The sequence below is a fragment of the Microtus oregoni genome, unplaced genomic scaffold, assembly GCF_018167655.1.
Source record: "Microtus oregoni isolate MIOR12 unplaced genomic scaffold, Mior012 000171F_ref0000002, whole genome shotgun sequence".
Taxonomy (NCBI): Eukaryota; Metazoa; Chordata; class Mammalia; order Rodentia; family Cricetidae; genus Microtus; species Microtus oregoni.
The window spans coordinates 296,187-312,474 of record NW_024544827.1 but is presented as its reverse complement, the minus strand read 5'-3'; the positions used below and the strand labels follow the sequence as shown (position 1 = coordinate 312,474).

The 16,288-nt window shown below is 48.4% G+C and overlaps 1 protein-coding gene across 1 annotated transcript; it reads left to right on the top strand.

Moving 5' to 3' along the window:
* Positions 1-12,814: 12,814 nt before the first annotated feature.
* LOC121445270 (polyadenylate-binding protein 1-like 2) lies at positions 12,815-15,222 on the top strand. The gene has a single exon (XM_041647307.1). It carries the CDS (start codon positions 13,235-13,237, stop codon positions 14,102-14,104), a length of 870 nt encoding a protein of 289 aa, XP_041503241.1. The 5' UTR covers positions 12,815-13,234; the 3' UTR covers positions 14,105-15,222.
* The last annotated feature ends 1,066 nt before the right edge of the window (positions 15,223-16,288 follow it).

Genomic DNA, 16,288 nt, shown 5'->3' with positions numbered 1-16,288 from the left:
GGCAAATTTCCTCAATCAAATCTACAGCTGGAATATATAGAGGGGAAACTGGACAACACTAATACCTGATCTTGGGGTACAAAGATGGCAGCTCTGGGGCTAAGAGATCAGCATGAGGAATCAGAATACAGTGGAGTAACTTCCTGTCAGCAATATCGTGCAGTAGATACCCAGAAGGAGTGTCCCAAATACAAAGCTTAGGAAAAGAGAGGGCAGCAGGGTTAGACACTTGTTAAGGTGGGGGACCATTAGAAATCAGGTGGCCCAATTAGCATCTATGGTCTTGAAAACCTCTTTGGTTCTAGTCCCTCCTGCTGTGCCTCAGAAGGGATTGGGGATCATCAAGACTAATACATAAAATCATAAAAACTAATACAACATGATAAAGTTTTCCTTCCTAGTTCTCTGATAACAGAATGAGAGTCATAGATTGAGCTTGCGGCCTTGGATGTTCCACTATCAACAATGGAGACTCAAGGTAGATAACTGTCCAACTAACTGAGTGCACACTTAATGCCAATTTTGGATCTACTCTCTTTCAGGACCATTTTCCTTCCCATATATGGGAACCTAATGGAGGTTCATGATTTTTAGTCAAGTCAATTTAAAATTTAGCAAAAGCCATTAATGAATAGCAGAAAAATGGCAAAGAAAGGAGCTCCAAAAGCAGATAAGAAACAACCAAAATGTTAGTCAACTGTTTTGGAGCTTCAGAAACTAATTAAAAGCTCACGGAAAAAAGAGGATATTAAACTGATGGTGGCAGGCAGACAACAGACCAAATACCTACAACAGCTACAGAATCAGAAGTGAGAGCACAAACCTTGACACAAAAAATTGCAGCTGGTTGTGATGCTTGCGGGTGTTCAGAGAACTGGAATGCAGGGTTGAGTACCATCCCACCTAAAGACAAAGACATTAATTAGTATTAGTCACTAGTGCCTGGAACAGGAATCAAAGCTAATGTTAAAGAGAAACCAAATGAAAATTTTCTGGAAGAGTCTAGAAGAATACGGAGAGCTGCAGAAGCCCAAAGCTTTCTCAGAGGATTGACCCATAAGCTCTGAAGATTGGGGAAGAGTGCAAGTAGTCTTGAATATGAGTCCTTTTGCAAGCTCTGAAAGGTTTTCTTTGGTTCCATGGATAGAAGGAAATGCATGTTTCTGGTCTAAGCCTAACTCAGTGGGAGAGTACTGAGGTGGTTTGAGAGGGAATGGCCCCATAGATTCCCATTTGGTAGAACTGTTTAGGAATGTGTGATGGTTTGGTTGTCAACTTGACTACATCAGGAATTAACTAAAACCCAAATGGCTGGGAACACCTGTGAGGGATTTTTTTTCTGAATTAAATCAATTGAAGTGGGAAGATACACTTCTAACGTGGATCTTTGGAGTGGGAAGATCCACCTTTAATCTGGGCCACACGTTCTGTGGATAGACTACATAAAGGATATTGAAAAAGGAAACTTGCCCTCTCTTTGCCTCCTTGTTCTTGCTCTCACCAGCAAGTCCATTCCTAACACTGCATTACAGATGACTTCTTTGGGATTCTGGCATATACAACCAAGGTATCCAGCCTCATGGACTGAACAACTACTGGATTCTTGAACCTTCTGTTGGTAGATAGCCACTGTTGAACTAGCTGGACCGCAGCCTGTGAGCAATTCTAATAAATCCTCTCTCTCTCTCTCTCTCTCTCTCTCTCTCTCTCTCTCTCTCTCTACACACACACACACACACACACACACACACACACACACACACACACACACTGTTCCTCTAGAAAGACCCCCCCCCAACCAACACAGAAGGATTAGGAGGTGTGGCCTTGTTGATGAAGGGTATGTCAGTGGGGATCGGCTTTGAGGTTTCAAAAGCCCATGCCAGGCCCAGTCTTCTCTTTGCCATGTACTGGATCAGATGTAAACTCTTAGCTACTGCTCCAGCACCCTGCCTGCCTGCCTTGTGCCATGGTCCCCACCACGGTGGTCATGGACTCACTCTAAAACTGGAGGAAACCTCTCAAATAAATGCTTTAATTTATTTATGACATTGGTCATACTGTCTTATCACAGCAATACAATAGTAAATAGGACAAGCACTAGGCTAGCACAGGTGAAGCCCTGGATTTAAAAAATCCCCAATACTACACACACACATGCACGCACCACAATCTGAATGATCATTAGCTGACCACAAAGTTAACAGTATATAGTTTCATAATTAATAAAGAGAGTTTCCAGTGCTCATCCTCCCCTTTATCCTATTTTTTTTTCTGGTTTTTTGAGACAGGGTTTCTCTGTAGCTTTGGTGCCTGTCCTGGAACTAGCTCTGTAGACCAGGCTGGTCTCGAACTCACAGAGATCCGCCTGCCTCTGCCTCCCGAGTGCTGGGATTAAAGGCGTGCGCCACCACCGCCCAGCCCCCTTTATCCTATTGCTCTTCCTATGAAATGATTGAAATTCTTTTCTGTTTTTGAGATGGGGTTTCTTTGAATAACAGTCCTGGCTGTCCTGGAACTCACTTTGTAGTCCAGGCTGGCCTCGAACTCACTGGGGTCCACCTGCCTCTACCTCCCAAGTGCTGGGATTACAGGTGTGTGCCATCACCACCCGGCTAAAATTCATTTCTATATTCAGATTATTCGGTGTCCACTGTGGACACCTAAACCAAATTAGAGCTTCTAACATGTGCCTCAATTGAAAAAAAAAAAACAAAAACAGGACCATGGTTAGAAATTATATCACTTAGAATTAAAACTCAAAGTCATATGCTAATGGCATTTGAAGTTGGGGCTCATTCTCTCCCCTCTTCAGCACTTCCCTCCATTACCCTTTTCATACACATCCTATTTTGGCTGCCTTTGGCAGCTTGCCTTGGAAGATGCTACAGGTTTATCAAAAAAGATAGCCAATTTGGGGTAGCTAACCCTAGGAAGAGCTCTAGGTTCCTGGCTGGCTCTCCAATTTGGAATCATGCACTTCATCAGTCTTGCCATTGGATGACAGAAACAAGTTGGCCCAGAGGTAAGGTGGTAGTAAAGAAAAAGACATCATTAGTATGAGCTATCTCTGCTGAAGAAAGCGACCATAGACACCTTGATTTAGCATACTTTATGACATGGATCATCACAGACAAGTGAAATATTCTGGAAAAATGACATGATCTCCTAAGCACAAGATGTTTTCCAGTTCAGCAAATTTCAAGAACAAAGATCATTACTTCCTAAGTTTATTCTTCTTACTGACTTGTATCCGTAAGTGCAGCTTGTACCATATTACAAAAACAACAGGCAGAGCAGTGCTTTTCATCCTTCCTAACACTCTGACCCTATAATACAGTCCCTCATTTTGCAGTGACTACTGATCATAAAATTATCTTTTGCTACTTCTTAACTGTAATTTTGCTACTGTTATGAATCATAATGTACTTTTCTTGTGTTTTCTGATGGTCTTAGATGGTCCTCGTGAGAGGATCCTTTGACACCCAAAGTGGTCGAGACATACATAACTACAGGATGGCGGCCCTGAGCTCTAATTGCTAGTCATCAAATTGGTAGTTATAAAAGCAAATGCATTCCTCTGATTATTGTGAATACAGACAGTCAGGTGAGCTAAATGAACAGTTGGGTAGAAATCCAGTTAGCAATGCTTAGTTTACAAACCATGTTGGAAAATATTATGAAATTTTATTAAGGACTTAAACACTTGAACCTACAATAAAATTAGATCATTCTATGTATAAGTGTCTTCCAAGGCCAGGTTAAAGCATACATTCAGAAACCTTGTAGACAGATACCCAGAAAAGCTTGATTTAAAGTAGCCATAGATTAGAAACTTCCAAATGTCCATCAGAAGCTGAGAGCATAAACAAGCTGCCATGTAACTAAGCAGGAAAGCACTAGACAGCAAAGAAAGCAGACAGAACCTTAACCAAGGCAGAAAGATAAGAGTAATAAGCCAGCAAAATCTCAAAAGTAATCACTATTAGGATTGAAAGTAGCCAGCCGCTTCAAAAGGCCCATACCATGGCATGTGTGTCTCTGTGGGGATTGGACAGTCAGCATTTGTGCACAATTCCAGAAAATACAAAGAAGCTCTCATTTCCCGAAAGCATATCTGTGTTTGCCTAGAGACAGGGAGGAGAGTGTCAGGGTGAGGGAGAGGGAAGTGTTGCCAAGGGCTTGAGAACCAGTTGTGGTGAATATTCTACCCGTCACATGTCAAACCTACCCAGTTGCATACTTGAAATATGAACATTTTGTCGTGGACCAGAAATCTATCTCAATATAGCCTCAAAAAGCCAAGGGAAGAAAAATCACCTAGAAAATCATTTAAACTGCCTGGAAACAGGAAGTCGCTAAACTTGTTAGCCATTGTCATCTCTGATACAAAGAAAGAGGGATTCAGTGTTGAAACACCATCAGAAGAAACAATGTTAGAAACGGTACAAACGGGGGGCAAGATGAGGAAAGCACAGCTCCGGGAAGTGAATGAACGCCAAGCAAACCTATACAAAAAGCTGACAAAGAGAAAGCGGCTTCCAAACGACAGACAGACTGCTACTACAAGGCGTGTGTCTTGGATACTTTTCTACTTCTGTGACAAAACACCATGACCAAGGCAACTTATGGAAGAGTTCACTAGAGCTTGCTTGCAGTTTCAGAGGATTAATCCATAACTACAATGGTCAGGAGCAAGGCAGCGGCAGGAAGGCATGATGTTGGAGCAGTAGCTAGGAGCTAAGATCTTGATCCATTAGCAAGAGGCACAGAAAGGGCCAACTGGGGATTTGTGTGGGCAGGAAAAGCAGCTCAACACTACGGATCCCTGTGTTCTCTGTGACCCAGAATATGTGGGTTCTGCGGGGACTGTTAATCATTAACGACCTGTGCAGCCGTGGCCTCTGTAGTGACAGCATAGGTTTGCTCCAAGCACACATGGTGCTTTTTACGATCAACAGTGTGACAGGACTGCCTTGTGTTGAGTCATAACCCAGATTCCGCACTCTGGACACTCGGTTGAATAGCACTGTACCAACATGTTGTCAAGGGTAAAATGGAGATAGTGTGAATCCCTAGACGATTACAGGCTGAATATTTAATGATCATTTGTCTGCCTGCCCTTTGAGGACTTGCATGTGTAGGGCACTGACAAACAGAATGTATTTGGTGATTGATGCACTGAGTCCAAGTTGAACTCACATGTACAGCACGGTCAGAAGATCCTGGGACAATAAAAAGGATAAGATACAAACCCCCAAGAGGGTTCACCTCCTTTATGCCTTCTGGACAATACAGGTGTTGAGGAGGTGGGGAGGCTCCTCATCTTGACTGACTGAGACCTTACTTACCACACTGAGGGGGAGTCAATGGTCTGTCTGTTAGGCAGAGCAGAACCTGAACTGACAACAACCTATAGAACTCACACTTTAGAAACCCACGAACTGTCACTTCATAGACTTATTAGACACCAGTAATATTGTTCCAACGATAGCACGGCAGCATCCAAAGGAACCCAGTACATTTGCGCTACAGCAAAGCAATACCTTTTGTGAAGTGTGTCCAGATGTGTCCCAGAAAGATTCTGAAAGAGAAGACGGAAAACATTCCTGACTCAACATTTTGTTGGGCAGGTAGGTAGCTTCACACATCTGGGGTCCTTTTCTTGGGGACAGAAGCACCAGGCTTTCATATGCTCATTTGAAAACCCTTGGACCCCCTTGACAAAATTCAGTGGATCCTAAAGTTGCTCTAGTTGGGAGACGGTCTACAGAGGGGGTTAGCTATGCGAGTTCATGTCAGAGAATCAGGCAGTGGCCTGGAGTGAAATGTGGCCGTTACCAATGACTAAAGCCAGGAGGTCAGACTCCCTTCATACTGACACTGTGATCCTGGACAGAGAGAAATGTCCAGATATCCAGGGGTACAAGAAGGAAAATCAGATGAATAAGACATCCTCAGGACAGAGGGAGAAGAGATTAAGAAACAGTCTATTGTACTGGGCATTTCAAAAAACATGGGTCGTGCATGACCAATTTTCACGCTCATAAATACCTCTTTGTACAGCCTAGGACTCCAAAGGGAAGGAAAAGAAAAGAGAATACAGGGGCTGGAGAGATGGCTCAGAGGTTAAGAGCATTGCCTGCTCTTCCAAAGGTCCTGAGTTCAATTCCCAGCAACCACATGGTGGCTCACAACCATCTGTAATGGGGTCTGGTGCCCTCTTCTGGCCTGCACAGACAGAATATTGTATACATAATAAATAAATAAATAAATATTAAAAAAAAGAAAAGAGAATACAGTAACGTGTCCAAGGTGAGCCCCTCTCCTAAGCCACTGCTGCATCTCAGGCACAGTTATGTGACACTCCTGAGGAGTGCGCATGGTTAGGACAGACAGGCCCCGTGAAAACTTGAAACGTGATGGAAGGTGAATTGGTTACCAGATAAAAGGGTGTCACCAGAGAAAAAAGCATACAGAGAGGCTTGACCCAACCCTGAGACCTGATCCCTCTTGGCTGTTGGTTTCAAAGTGGGATTAAGGCAAAGGGACCACCCTGAAGGAAACTGCCAGAACCCTTCTAGAGAGCTTCAAACATACCAACTTCAGGAAGGAACGAAAGTGCAGAGGCGTAAGTCTTAGCTCTAAGTTCTGCTTCCAAGTCAGCTTTGTTCCCAGGTCCACCTTCTACATGCCTGAGGAAGCAGGTGGCCAGCGGTGCATCAGAACTGCAAGAACTGCTTCTCAATATCTCCAGCCCATGCTGAGATCAAAGGCCAACCCTCCTGAGACCTGACTACTCAGGCATGACAGAGAGCAAAGAGCCAAAGGGGTTCCCAACTTCAGGGAGGGGGTAGAGCGGGGAGCACAGACAGAAAGTAAGAGAGGGGGGTGAGAAAGGGGGAGAGAAATAGAATGATTAGATAGTGACAGGCCAAGATCTTACTTCTTGTTATAGACACACCCAGAAGAGACCCAGGGTCCATTCTGTGAAAAACAGCATCTGAGAATGAATTGCAAAGAATCACAAAGGGGTAGTTATTTGATTATGTATCTATTATACTTTTGTCATCTCAAAGGACCAAAATTTCTGGACTTAAAAACACAGTGTTTTGGTGTTGTTGCTCTGTTCTGAATGACAGGTGTCTGAGCATGTGTTCTGAGACCAGCTGTAACAATGTAGCTTTAAACAAAGTATCTACTATTTCAAGAAGGTGGGAGCCCTCAGGAAGTGCAGGGCTCACAGCTCAGAGCAGCATAATGGGATTCTCAGAGAGCTCCACTTGGCCAGAGAAGACAGAGGCGGGTCTTTTGGCAAGGGTCCATCCTATTTCAGCCATGCCAAGAAGTTTACCCTTGAGTCAAAACGAAACAGGCTGCCATTCTGTCATTTAGGACAAGCCAAGGATGTAATAACTCACCTTTACGGATGAGTCCCGCCACTCACTCGAGCTGGGAATTTGGAGGAAAGAAGTGACCAGTTGGAAGACTATAGCGGCAATGCAGGGACCATGATGGCAGTGGAGTTTAAGAACGTCCACTGGCATTTGATAGTCGGTGGCCGCAGAAACCGCCTAGACTCTGGATGGTATCTCCAGGTACATGAGGAGAGGGAGGAGGACATAGTGAGGTCTCTCCGCCACGGTTTCCTCATCATCCTGGATGAATGCTAGCTATCGTTATCCTTTGGAGAAGACTTCTGGAGGACACTCAAAGAAGAGGAAGGTGCAGTGTTATTTGTTGACCCACGCCTCACTCATTCTGTCTGGCATTTCAGAGGTTTGGTCAGTGACTCCCTTTAAGGCACTAGAGAAAGCTGTCTCCTGACTTGGAAATTTCCTTGGGAAGCCATGTCCTAGCATGCACAGACTCATGCGTCAGTCTGGAACAACATACTGCAGTCTCATGGGTGAAAGACTGTCAGGTGGCAGGAGCCTAGCAACTTCTCTATCTGCGTATCTTCCTGCCCTTCTCGTCAGCAATACCTCCCACACACAGCAGCCAGAGGGAGAGAAATGAGTCAGTGTGGCTCTGGGCACTGCCCAGACTTGGGGATCTTCCTGATTCCCCACACCATCTGAACAAGACCAGACCTTGACCTGGGCAGCTGCCCACCCCTGTGCCCTCCTCCTCCCTAGTTCCTTCCTTCTCCCCTCTGTTACACTAAGCTCCAGATACCCTGTAAGTTCCATTACCACTTGGTGCTCCTGCCCCAGTGACTGGGCACATTATAGCTTTGTCTGCTAGGCAGGCTTTCCATGCAAGACTGGCAGGCCATTGACTTGAGAGAAGCCTTCCCTGGGCTCCATGGTGCTCCTTTACAGCCTCCTGGATCTTAGAAAAGTGTGCAAGCAAGCATCTCCTTGATGGCCCTGAGAGTTTTACCTCTTCCTTATCATTTTCCATGTTTTCTGACAAGTCTATATTGTCACATTTTCGGTGTGAAATAAGCTCCCGGAGTACAGGGACGACAGCCTAGCCAGGAAAGGGGGACATGGTATCTAGCCTGACCCTTCAAGAATACCCGTGAATCATAAAATGAGGGGCATCACTGGCACTTTGTCCCATTGAAAGGCCCCCTCCTCCCTCTAGGAACACTCCACAAGGCTCTTTTCTTTACCCCATCACAGTGCTTAGTATTCTGAACACTACTGATTACAGGTGGGATAAACTCCACACAGAAGATGTGCAGAACTGAATGTGGGACATCATGAAGCCTGCAGAGAAAGGACCTGGACAGTCTCCAGCTGCTGTCCTGGTTACTGTACTGGTCACTATATTACTGTGGTTGGGGATTTTAAGGACTGTCTCTAGGACCAGGGTGCAGACTTTGGTGGCACTTCCCTGTACCCATTTCTCCATCTATGCCACTGATGTCTTTGGGTCAGTGTTCATATCTACAAAGGCCGAGTAGGATCCTGTGGAACCCTGGTCCTGGATTGTCTGGAGTTCATTTCCCTTCTCATAGGTCTCCTGCTCCCATGAAGAGCAGATCCTCTGCTATGGGCACAAGGCGCCATCATATCATCCAGCCCTACATAACAATCATGGCTTTACCTATCCTGGCCATCGTGGACAGACACCTGAAAACTTGAGGCGCAGCTCATCTGTCTGTTCCCTCTGCCTGCAAGCATCCCACCCCAGACCACTAGGTGATGGCCCCTGACTCCTAAGCCATGGTTCCCTGCCCCTTGCCTCTGCTGGGACAAGCTCAGTCAAGCCCTAGGTCCCTGCCCCTCGCTCTGTTGGGACAAGCTCTGTCTAGGTGCAGAGAGCTGGGCATATCCAGAGGGCAAGGAAGGGATGGCACCTGACTCCCAAGTCCTAGGTCTCTCTCTGCTTTTTGCTTCTACCGGTTCAAGTTCTGTCTAGGTGTAGAGAACTGGGCTTTTCCACAAGGCAAGAATCCTATCTCCATACCCGCTTCTCAGGAGGAGATGGAAAGTCCTGCCTCACCCCACAGGGACGAGGTCTCATTCTCAAGTTCATGTTCTCCTATCCTGAGTAGCTTCTGCCAATAGAGAAAGCCACACAGAAAGCCTTGTATACACAAGGTGGACTGGGTTGCGGTGGCAGGACCCTGTGCTGGCATGCGAAATTCCGTGGTCACCATAGTCTGGTCACACAGACCTGATGAGATGCTGAGCACAAATGGCGAATAAATACTTGAGGCAGTGTTCAACCTCATCTGGGGGAAATCACATACGAAACCTCCCATAGTCCATCTAACCCAAGTCAGAATGGACACTGAAGGAAAAACAGGACAAGTGGCCATGAGGATATGGGGAAAGGGGAACACTTATTCACTGCCTGGCCGAGTGTGAACCTGGAAAACCACCATGTGACTGATTATGGTGACTCCTCACAAATTAGACCTATCTTTGTCACTCATGGTCATAAACACCAAAGACTCTAAATCTACACACCACAGAGATATTTCTGCATCCTTGGATATGGCTGTGCTATGCACAAGAGCCAACACGTGGAAAAAGCTAGATGAACCTCTGGGGATGCGCACATGAACAGAGCAGTGTGCACACACATGGGATGCAATTTAAAGAAGCTCTAAAGAGGATTGACATCATAATACTTACAAGAAAATGGATGCAACTGGAGACCCAGACTCAGAAAAACACCCATATTTCAGCAAGCGTGCAGCGAAGATATAGAACGGGGGGGGGGGCTAGTGTTCCTGCAAGAGCATATATATGTGTATATGTGTGCGCACGCATGTATGTGTGTGTCTGGGGGGGGGGGGAGAGGGAGAGAGAGTGAGGGAGGGAGGAGGAAGGAAGGAGGGAAGTAAGGAGGGACGAAGATCAGACTTAACAGGAGGGTCATGAGTGCAAAGAAGAGATCTTAATGTAGCCAGGAACTAGACTAGAGGAATACAAAGCAAAGGGAAGGGCTAACTGGAGAATGAAGGGGATAAGCTGGAGCAGTGCTGGGCATGGCAGATGGCAGGGGTGATGATGAAGGAGAACAAGGCATAAGGAATCCTGTATGAAGAAGTCAACATCAAACTTATTACATTTTGTTTTCCATCAAATTTCACTAAAAAAAAAAACCCTGAAAACACGCAGTCTTCTGGGGGGCAATTGTACAATGTAAAGAAGCACCTTGAGTCACTGTAGGGAAGTCTAGAAGTCTCAAAGAAAGGCACCATGGTTTGGGCATTTCAATTTTTAAAACATATCCACATGATGCCACTGGTTTGTGGTAAACACGAGACCACATGTCTGAAATGGCAGTGCAGTCAGAGGGCAAGTTGGTTCTGACTCTCTTGGAGCTAGTTCTGTCTGACCATTTTCTTCATGTTGTGCCACAGATTTGTGTGGGGGAACCCACACTTGTATTTGCACTGATGTTCAAATCACTCTCTGCCGTTTTGATCTCTTCACCCCTTTATTGCATGGGCTGAGTTGGGAGCAAGCCCACTGATACAGTCTCCTAGCTACCGTCCACTCTATGCATAGCCCTGGAGACTATCCAAGCTAGGTCATGTGGTATGAGCACCAGTGACCATGTGGGTGCTGTTGCACCACTGACCCTCGGATAGACAGTGATTCCTCTGCCTGGATTCCTTCCCTCCTGCCTAGGCATGGAGCAGTTCCACTTCCTTTCACAACCCACTTGTGCATTCCCTCTTGAGCACAGCTGCCCTTGAGTCCTATCAGAACTCTCAACATCTGGTCCTCCTTCTGGACTTGGGACTCCAGTCCCTGTTTTGGTCCACACTCTGCAGGCTGCCAGCTTGCCTGCTCCCTCAGCATTTGGCTCTGTGTGCCCCCATTGCTCTCTCCACACATTAACATACCAGCAGTCACTACTGCCTTTCCACAGTCCCAGCCCCCAGTGCCAGAAGGACTAGCTGCTGACTGGGGACTCAGCATCTCACCCTAAAGAGATGTTTCAGGTCCTGTCTCATTTGCCTTCTTGGGCAGGGATGAGCACTTCCTGGTTCTGGTCAGGGACCTCAGCACCTCAAAGGCATAGCACCTCCTGTCTCTGGGCCAGGCCCTTCTCAGCACCCCTCCCATCCCCCAGCACACCCCTCCCAGTGCCCCCCCTCCAGTTGGCTTTAACTTACCATTGAGGGCTCCCCTAGAGACTAGGTGCTCTTGATTTTCACTCCCCACATGGCAGGGGGAGCTGAGGCTCTGCAGAACCCCAGGTCCACAGTAGTCCAGGGGCTGGGGCAGAGACATGGAGAGGCTGAGGGTGGAGTGGGGAGCAATTTCCAGTCCAGGTTCTGTGCTCCCCAGGAGAAGCTTGAAGGCAGCGCCTATTCCTCTGTATTCCAGACCTCTGCATCCCCAGGGACTGGCACAGGCTCCATGTAGAGTATTTGTGGCAGGGCGTTATGAATGAGCACACATTCTTTATTCTCTCTTTTGGAAATGTTGCAGAGTGGGGGTGGGGAGTGGGAAGGGGGAGCCGACTCAGAAAATGGCTCAGCAGGCTGCGTGGGGAGCTGGGAAGACTCAAGCTTTCCTGGGTGTCAGGGGTGGCTGTGACATTAGGTAGTGCGTGTGTGTGTGTGTGTGTGTGTGTGTGTGTGTGTGTTGTGAGAGGGAGAGAGAGACACACAAATACACACCACACGAGATAGAGAGAATGCTGTTGCTGTTGTGTGTGTGTGTGTGTGTGTGCTGTGTATGTGTGAGTGTGTGTGAGAGAGAAATGCTGTTGCCTTTGTGTGTCTGCGCATGTGTGCTGTGTATGTGTGAGTGTGTGAGAAATGCTGTTGCTTCTCTCTAGCTCTGTGTGTGTGTGTTCTGTGTATGTGTGTGTGTGAAAGAGAGAAATGCTGTCGCTTTTCTCCCTTTCTCCCTCCCTCCCCCACGTGTGTGTGTGTGTGTGTGTGTGTGTGTGTGTGTGTGTGTGTGTGTGCATGAGTATGTGCCTGCCTCTTTTTGCTGGGCTGGAGACCCCCTGGATGTTGAGACACTGCTTCTAGGCTCCATCAGGCAGGGCTACCCTGGCTTCAAGGCCACCCCACCCACCCTTGCAAGGTTCTTGCTTGAATCATGGCAACCTTCCTTTATGGGGGAAGGGGCAACCCCGTTCCCCCCCCCCCGCCACCACCCCGCGCCAGCTGAAGACATGGAACCCGAATTCCGCTGGTCCAGAGCGCAGTCCGGTCCCTGGCATCCTCTTCCCCAACGCGTGGGCGCCCCAGAGGCTGCGCACTGGCACCCCCACCCCAAGCTCACCCCGCCCCCGCAGCCCCGCAGCCCCGCAGCAGCCACAGGGGGAACCAAAGAGACAGAAGCCTTCCCAGCTGCCCGGACCACAGACGCCAACACCCCCCCCCCCGCCCCCCACCACACGCCGCCCTCCCGCCCGCGCCCCGCACGCCAGCCAGCCCAGAGCGAGCGGCAGCGGCGGCGGCTGCAGGCTGCGGAGAGCGGGCTGTGCGCACTAGCGGCCAGTGCTCGCCACCCCGGGTGACCGGGTCCCGCCTGCTCGGCCAGACCGGGGTCCCTGTCCGCAGCGCCCGCGCGAGCCCCCGGCCCGGGTTCCGGCGCCCACCGGCTCTCGCCGCCTCTCCGTGCCCTCAGTTCGCAGGAAGGGAGGTCGCGGCAGCGACCCGGCGGCAGCGGTGACCCTGGCGACCGCGGCAGCAGTGGCGGCGGAGGTCGCCGCAGCGGCGGCTGCGGCGGCCGAGGCTGCGGCGGCGACCGTGGCGGAGGCGGTGGCGGAGGCCTCCGTGGCGGAGGTGGAAGCAGAGATGGAGGCCGAGTTCGAGGCCGAGGCCGAGGCCAGCCTGGTGGAGGCGGCGGCCCTGGCCGGGGAGAAGGCGGGGGCGGCCGGCGCGGCCGCGGCGGTGGCAGCCACGGAGGCCAGCCTGGAGGAGGCCAGCCTGGCGGAGGCCACGGGGGCCGCTGCGTCGCCTTCCTACGGGAGGGTGGACATGGATGAAGAGCTGGCGGCGGCCTTGGCTGCAGAAGAGGAAGAGGCGGCGGCCGGGGGCTCCTCCGATGGGAACCCAGACTATCCCAATGCCTCGCTCTACGTGGGCGACCTGCACCCCGAGGTGACCGAGTCGATGCTGTATGAGAAGTTCAGCCCAGCCGGGCCCATCCTGTCCATCCGCCTTTGCAGGGACAAGGTCACCCGACGCTCTCTGGGCTACGCATATGTCAACTACCAGCAACCGCTGGATGCCAAGCGGGCCCTGGAGACCATGAACTTTGACGTTATCAATGGCAGGCCGGTGCGCATCATGTGGTCCCAGAGGGACCCATCGCTCCGCAAGAGCGGAGTGGGCAACGTCTTCATCAAGAACCTGGGCAAGACCATCGACAACAAGGCGCTGTACAACATCTTCTCGGCCTTTGGCAACATCCTGTCCTGCAAGGTGGCCTGTGACGAAAAGGGGCCCAAGGGCTACGGGTTCGTGCACTTCCAGAAGGAGGAGTCGGCCGAGCGCGCCATAGATGCGCTGAATGGCATGTTCCTCAACTACCGCAAGATTTTCGTGGGGAGATTCAAGTCCCACAAGGAGAGAGAGGCCGAGAGGGGAGCCTGGGCCCGCCAGTCCACCAGCGCCGACTTCAAGGATTTCGATGACTCCGATGAAGAGGCCACCTTTCGATGAAGACATCCCAGGACCCAGCCAGTAGAGCCAAAGCTTGGCTCCCACCCCGTTTACAGCCCCCACCCCCCCAATCCCCCAACCCACCAGCAGTGTATTGTATTGGGAGTGCAGGTTTCTCTCTCCCTCTCCCTCCCTCCCTCCTCACCCCTCCCCGCTCCCCTTCCCCTCCCCATTTCCTATTTCCTTCCTCCCCTCTCTTGCCTTCTCTCCCTCCCCTCTCTTCTCCCCCCCCCCCCCCCGCCAGCCAGTGCAAGCTAGCTTCCCCATCCCCTCTCTGCTCTCAGCCCCCCTTCCCTCTTCTATCCTCTCCTTCCCTCCTTTCTCTCCACCCCCAGTCAACTCCCCCCCACCCTGCCAATAATCCCACTAATCTGTGCCATTTGAGAGGGTAAAGGCTGCCTCTTCTCCCCGTGGTCGGTCTGATTCTTAAAAGCGTTTTCTGTCTCTTTGTTTACTGCACAGGTGATGCAATTTCCTGGTAGAAATATCTGGAAGGAGAAGGAAGTCTGATGTGGGAGAAAGAACCAAGAGTGCAATTGCTTCCCATCATCCTAATACTCAGAGAGAACCTCTTTTACCTTCTTTGGTGTGCCCTTTTCCCAGGCTCTCTGCTACCCCTTTCTCCCCCTCTCACCCCAGACCCACCTTCCCCTTTAACATATTCTTGTAGAGTGGTTCATATATGTGGTGTTTCTTAACCTGCTTTCTTCAGCGATGAAAACCAAACAAATCAACGCATTGAACTTCTTTCCATGCTATTCAACAGGCTTATGGAATATCATCTTCAGTGCCTGCAGAGTGCTCCTGTGTATCTATCCATGGACCTTAACATTTCTGTAATCATTCCCGCACTGTTGGACATTCAGGTGCCTAGTTCTTTCCCTGTGTTTAAAAACCAACACTGCATGCCCTGATGAGTGACTCCTTCCTTGTCAAGCCAAATCTAGGCTAGCATCCTGGATGGCCTCTCCTTAACTGTGGACTTGCAGGATTCACATATAGACGTTTCAATGACTTTCCCTGTGTGTTGCCAAAAGGCTCCCTTTCATAACCCTTGTGCCAGTTTGTATTTGTGCCAGCCAGCCAGTGCAGCTAGAAAAAAAAAAAGAGTATGCCCATCTCCCCTGCACAGTCTCATGGTCCACTGTAATTGTGCGTGTGTTTGTGTGTGTGTGTGTGTGTGTGTGTGTGTGTGTGTGTGTGTGTGTGTGTGTGTGCTTGCGCGCTTGCAGGCGCGCGTGCAGCATCATGAGCTGCTGCCAATGGTATTTCACTGTCGTTATTTCGCTGGAACTGAAAGCTGTTAATCGCCCTTTTCTGCATTCCCGCTTCCTTTCCTTTTCCTTCTTGCCAGAAAAATAAATCAGCTACGTTGCAGGAAAAAAAAATCACTAAGCAGACCATTTAACAGAAGAAACTGAACACTCTCAGCTATCAATGCTAATGAATCCTATGCCTCCTTGAATTGTACTGATCTGTATGTGCCCAGTGTTTTTCATGTGATATAAATGTGTATTTAATATATGATATTTCAATATCTGCTTTTTCATGCATAAATATATAGATTATAGACATAGATGTATAGATATTCTTGAACTTCCTTTCATTGTCATTAAATATTCTTTTAAAATACTTCTTGTGCTTGTGTAGTGTCAGTGTATGAATGAGGCAAATATGGGCTTCAGATTATACAGGCTTCTATATCAATATTTCCACACAGATTTTGGAATATTATGATTTTCACTGCTCCTCTTTTATCCACTTGCCTTTTTTTCCTTATCTACATCAATGCTCTTAAAAATGAAACCCAAAGGAACTTTCCTTATACTTAAGATATTTTTCCTGATCATATATTGTCCAAAGTAAAATGATAAAATGTCCAAAGTAAAAAGTATAAAGGGAGGTCTAATGCTTTTTGTAAGTGTCCTTCTATCAAGGTAGTCATATTTTCTTCTCAGAATAACACAAGTGCCAGAAGTTTTAAGCATCTGGTCAATTTTCTAGAGTGGGTATGACATTCACTTTTGTATACCTATTATTTTTTAGGGCAATTGGAGACCTTGTTTTATTTATTTAATTATATATCTTTATTAAATTCATAGAAGTACTTAAAGTATCCTCACTAAGTCAAAATCAAAAACTACTGAACTACTTGACAACATAAATTTTGAAATGTGGAACATC

What these genes read in the sequence shown, in the direction of transcription:
- LOC121445270 (XM_041647307.1), top strand. Translation starts at nt 13,235, where the DNA reads ATGGAGGCCGAGTTCGAGGCCGAGGCCGAGGCCAGCCTGGTGGAGGCG.